General features: G+C 57.0%; 1 protein-coding gene across 1 annotated transcript; it reads right to left on the bottom strand.

Moving 5' to 3' along the window:
* Nucleotides 1-3,662: 3,662 nt before the first annotated feature.
* VDAG_09791 (uncharacterized protein) lies at nt 3,663-3,967 on the bottom strand (the record flags this gene model as incomplete). Its single annotated transcript, XM_009654650.1, has 2 exons — nt 3,789-3,967; nt 3,663-3,675 (listed from the first exon to the last, which is right to left on the bottom strand). Exons 1-2 carry the CDS (start codon nt 3,899-3,901, stop codon nt 3,663-3,665), a joined length of 126 nt encoding a protein of 41 aa, XP_009652945.1. The 5' UTR covers nt 3,902-3,967.
* Between the last annotated feature and the right edge of the window lie 460 nt (nt 3,968-4,427).

Below are 4,427 nucleotides of genomic sequence, written 5' to 3'. Positions count from 1 at the left end.
TGAGGTTGGGGAAAGGGCAACGGTGACGTGGATAGCTTCCTCGGTTGGCTTTGGCCAGGGGTGCCCCAGGCGGCGTTGTGGGGGGATACCAGAAGAACCGCAACGTTTTTGGGAGAGGAAATGAAAAGAAGATTTTTGTTTTTCATTTCCATTCACGGCCTTGAGTTGAGAGGTAATCAGGACAGGGTATTTGTGGCCCGGTCAGGACACGGTCCTTGTTTTCATGAGGAAGTTTTGGGTAAAGCCGAACGAGGGGCTGCACATAATTTGTGCCGCAGGAGACCTTATTGAGATGTTTGCAAGATTACTGTGCCACCAACCAGAGGTTTCGAATACGGGGTCGTTTGTGATGAAGTCCCTGGATTGGGGGGGGGGGGGGGGGGCAAAGGGGGTCACGAGAAGCCGCGCCAGCGCTCCTCAATGTCTCGAAAGCGAGCAAGACGAGTGTGGGGGGACACTCGACAGGTGACGTGTGGTGTGACGTGCTTTGTGGCTTGACGATATTGGCTGCCAAAAACATCGTGCCTGGCATTGGCCAACAAGTTGGCTGTGAGGAAGGCAACCGACTCTGACGTTCCGGACTGACCTCAACGGCGTACCATGTACATGTACAGGTGACATCCAAGATCGAGAGCAAAAAGAAGGCCATGGCTTTCGAGTTTGAGCAAGCAGGCCGCCTCAGAATTATGGGGCATCGATGGCGGATGAACAGGGTACCAAGACGCATGATCTCTCGTCCACTGCACACCGAGCCAGTTCCCCGGGTTGACAGGGTTGACAGGGGATCACAGATGCTCGTACTGTGTGTTGATAGATTGGTGTTTGGCCTGGGACACAGGCCTCGGTGGAACATGGTGGTAGGGTGGTGACGGATGGCGTAGGGTCGATGGGAGATCTCCATAGAAAACCCGCCTGGACCTTTGCCAGGGCCGCAGGGGCGGGTGTGAACAGGGTCAGTGACTGACGGTTGAGAAGAAGTTGACTTTTTTTTTTTCCTTCTTCTTGTCTGATCCAGAGTGGGCACTGAGCAGGGGACAGGCACAGGGGAAGGCTTCCGCGGTGCGCCAGCGTATCCCCCCCCCCCCCGCCATGGGCTGCTAACGAGCGTGCTGCAGCGTTGAGGACAGGCCAAACCTAATGCTCCTAATGCATGGAGCAGGGATGGCTTGCACATAGTGTTTGCTGCGTGCGGGCGGGTATGGATGGGCGGCGCGCGGGTGGACTTGAGCACGCGGGTTCTGTACTTGTCGATGACAGGGTCAGGCCATGGGTCCCTTGGTGCCCAACTTCCGGAAGCCAACAAGCGGGTTCCGTTGTGTCGGTCAACGTGGCGGTGATGAGTGACGATCCGATGAGGGGTGGGTGAGGGCGGCGAGAGGATCAACGCCAATATTGATGAATGGTGCTGTTGGGGACAAGAGTCTGATGTTTGGGACGAGGGCGTCCTTGGGTCCCACCATACCTAGGTACCTATCTGTTGTCCAAACATCAGGGACTGTAGGAGACAGGAAAGATGATCGGATCAAGGCTGCGGAGACTGGAAGTGACGATGCACCAAAAAGGTACTTTCCGGAGTCACGGAAAGTGCCTTCCAACGATAGTTGTGTTGCCTGAAACAACAGGAAGGAGAGAGGGACTACACGGCATATGCCTTCCATCATGAAGGTGCCTTGGCTAGGTACCTACCTTACCATACATGTACCTGCCTAGTCATGGACCTACCTGACGCGATGGGAAGGAGGTGTGGGTGAAGGACCAGAAAGAAGGTGCATCCAGTTAGTGCTGAACCCAATGAAAATTAGCTCTTTTGCTTTGCCTCGCTTCTCCCATGCCACTGCGCTCGTACATGTACCTTGTTTCCATCCTCAGTCGACGACGACTCATTGCAAATTCATTCTTCGTCACATACAGATGGCGTTGCGTTGCTCGGGCTCGTCTCCTGATATTGTCCTCCACCCACACCACTTTCCTTGCTCGTTTCCTGTTCGTCACCTTGGCCAGAAGCGCATGCACACTCCACACGCACGGCACCACACCTCAAACTGCATACCCCTACCGCCCACCAGTCATATCTCACTTTCCATCTTCCAGCCCACGCCCCAGCGGTCTGGAGCACCATGTCCACTGGTTTCGCCAGGCACTGGCGAAACAGGATCGAGGATGGGGGGTTGTCTCGACCACTATCTGCGAACTGCGTGTTCGTCTACGGTTGGTAAAGCTGGCAGGCGGCGGGTAACGGGGTGAGTTCCCCCAGTGGCCAGGGCCGGGGCTGTGCTGTTTGGTCTCGCAGCTTTTTCGTCCCAACCTTTTTTTTCTTCATGTTTTGGCTGTCCATGACGTCTATCTGCTACGAAGCTACGCAGCCCTGGGCCTGGAGGCTCGTGTCCTGTGTCCCAACAGCGATCGTCAGGGATCCCAGCTTGACATTGCCGCAAGCCAATACCTATGAAGCGTCACGACGGTTGGGCGGCTCGGTCGCAGCCGCTGCAAGGCGAACAATGCGAACGCCCGAGATGCGTGCTCCGAATCCGAACGAACCCAGGGCGAGGCGGACAGGATAGGGCTTGCAACAGACGCTGATCTGGCTCAAGATGGCAGCGACTAGCTTGCCTCCCAAACCACCAGCACATCGATGCTTTACTCGGTACAGCTCTCGCAGCACCGCGCGCCGTGTGGGTACATCGGGGTGCGCCCCAACATTGACCCATGCACAGCCATCCCCATCCACCAACCTTTTACCCGTTCCTGGAACCTGGCGACGGAACGGGACCTGGGCCTGACGAACTACTTTCACCACCAGGAGGAACTGGCCACCCCCTGATCCACCCGACAATATCACGCTTTTCACAGGACACTAGGGACACACAGCATACCCTGTTGTGTCGTACCTACCTACCCAGGAGAAAGCTCTGCCGTAGCATAGACTCCTGCCGTAGGCGTCCACCGTCACAGCCATTTCTCACTCTCCATCGCAGCCGTGGCAAGGTTGGGGGGCTTGCTGGCTGAGGCTTGGATCCTGGTGCCGAGACTGCCACCGACACCGCAAATTCTCCTCTCCTCCACTCATCGGTCAACCGACCTTGTTCTTGCCGTGTCTGACATGGTCATCATTTCCTTCGGAGCCACCCAAGCAAACATGTTGTCACACATGCTGTCGATGATCCCGCAAGCAAATCTCACGAGAAGAAGCCCTGACAAAGCTGCCCCTGGCTCAGGTTCTGTTCCCCCTCGGCTTGGGCCATGCCACACGCGCCAGAGGGGGCACCAATAAGCCACCGCTCCCAAGCGGCAGGTGTGGCAGACGTACAGTGAGTGTAAGGCTCGCATGCATCAGACTTCCCAGCCTGAGCTTTGCCCTGCTCGGTCTCTGCTCGTCATGACCCGTCAAAACGTGGAGGCCGCAAGTGACCAGGCGTTGCAGATGTCCTCCCCTTGACCCTGGCAGCCCTGGGCTCGGCATATTGTAACCTTCCTCGATGATCCACATCCCAAACGGGCCAGCCACCCAGCCAAAACGACTCTCTCAGAAAGAAAGCAAACTGCATCACATACCTGCTACAGCCCCATGGATCAGTACCACCTACTTCGTTCCGCACCCTGGATTCTTCCGTCACCAACCAGATAGGCGGCCGCAGAAAGTCCCGGATGGGACCCTGGGCTTGTCACAAATCCTGCCTGGAGGTGTGATTTCTGGCGTCAGTACCTACGGTTCGCTGAAGCGATCCACCGTCCCCTGCTCGTCTTCTCATGCACCCCGGTCAACGCGACTGCTCCTCGTCCACTCTGACCCGACTGGTCGTTCTGCATCCCCGTCACTTGCACATCCGTCCACAACATCCGGGTCATCCCCTGGTGCGCCTAGAGACTTTTGCTTCCCCGGTAGCTTGAACAGGGGGGCCATCGACTGGGAATAACAACACTGTGCTAAGGCAAATGAGGAAGAAAAGCTAACCCCCCCGGACGTGACTACTTTTCGCTTGGGACCCTGCTGTGGTCGTGAAGGGGAGGGGGCCAGACCGGCACCGGTGAACAAGAGTATCCTGTGACCGAGCACCCCGTTCAGTCGAATTCTCTGTCTGTTTCTCTCTATTCTCTTCTTATCAGCTTCCTCCTCGCGCTCAGGCTGGCGTTGTGTGAATTCGCAGCGAACTTCTGCCTTGCGTCAACCCTCGTCATCAGCCAGTCCACCACCCATTCTGACGGTCGACGACCCCATCACCCAAGAGCTTTTTGGTTTTTCAGGCCAGCGGACCGCACGCTATTGCCCGCCACGGCCCGACCAAACCCTCTGTATCAGCTGCAAGACGTCGCGAGGCGGACAAACCTTGCCACGACTGACCCGCTGTTGGCGACCCATCACCCTAGCGCTTCGAGGGGACTACTCCCGGCCATTCAAGACGCGAGCTCGCCCACCAGCGTTGCAAGTC

Source organism: Verticillium dahliae, genomic scaffold (genome assembly GCF_000150675.1).
Source record: "Verticillium dahliae VdLs.17 supercont1.27 genomic scaffold, whole genome shotgun sequence".
Classification (NCBI taxonomy): domain Eukaryota; kingdom Fungi; phylum Ascomycota; class Sordariomycetes; order Glomerellales; family Plectosphaerellaceae; genus Verticillium; species Verticillium dahliae.
Note: the sequence above shows the minus strand (reverse complement) of the source record. Positions and strands in the feature narration are given on the sequence as shown.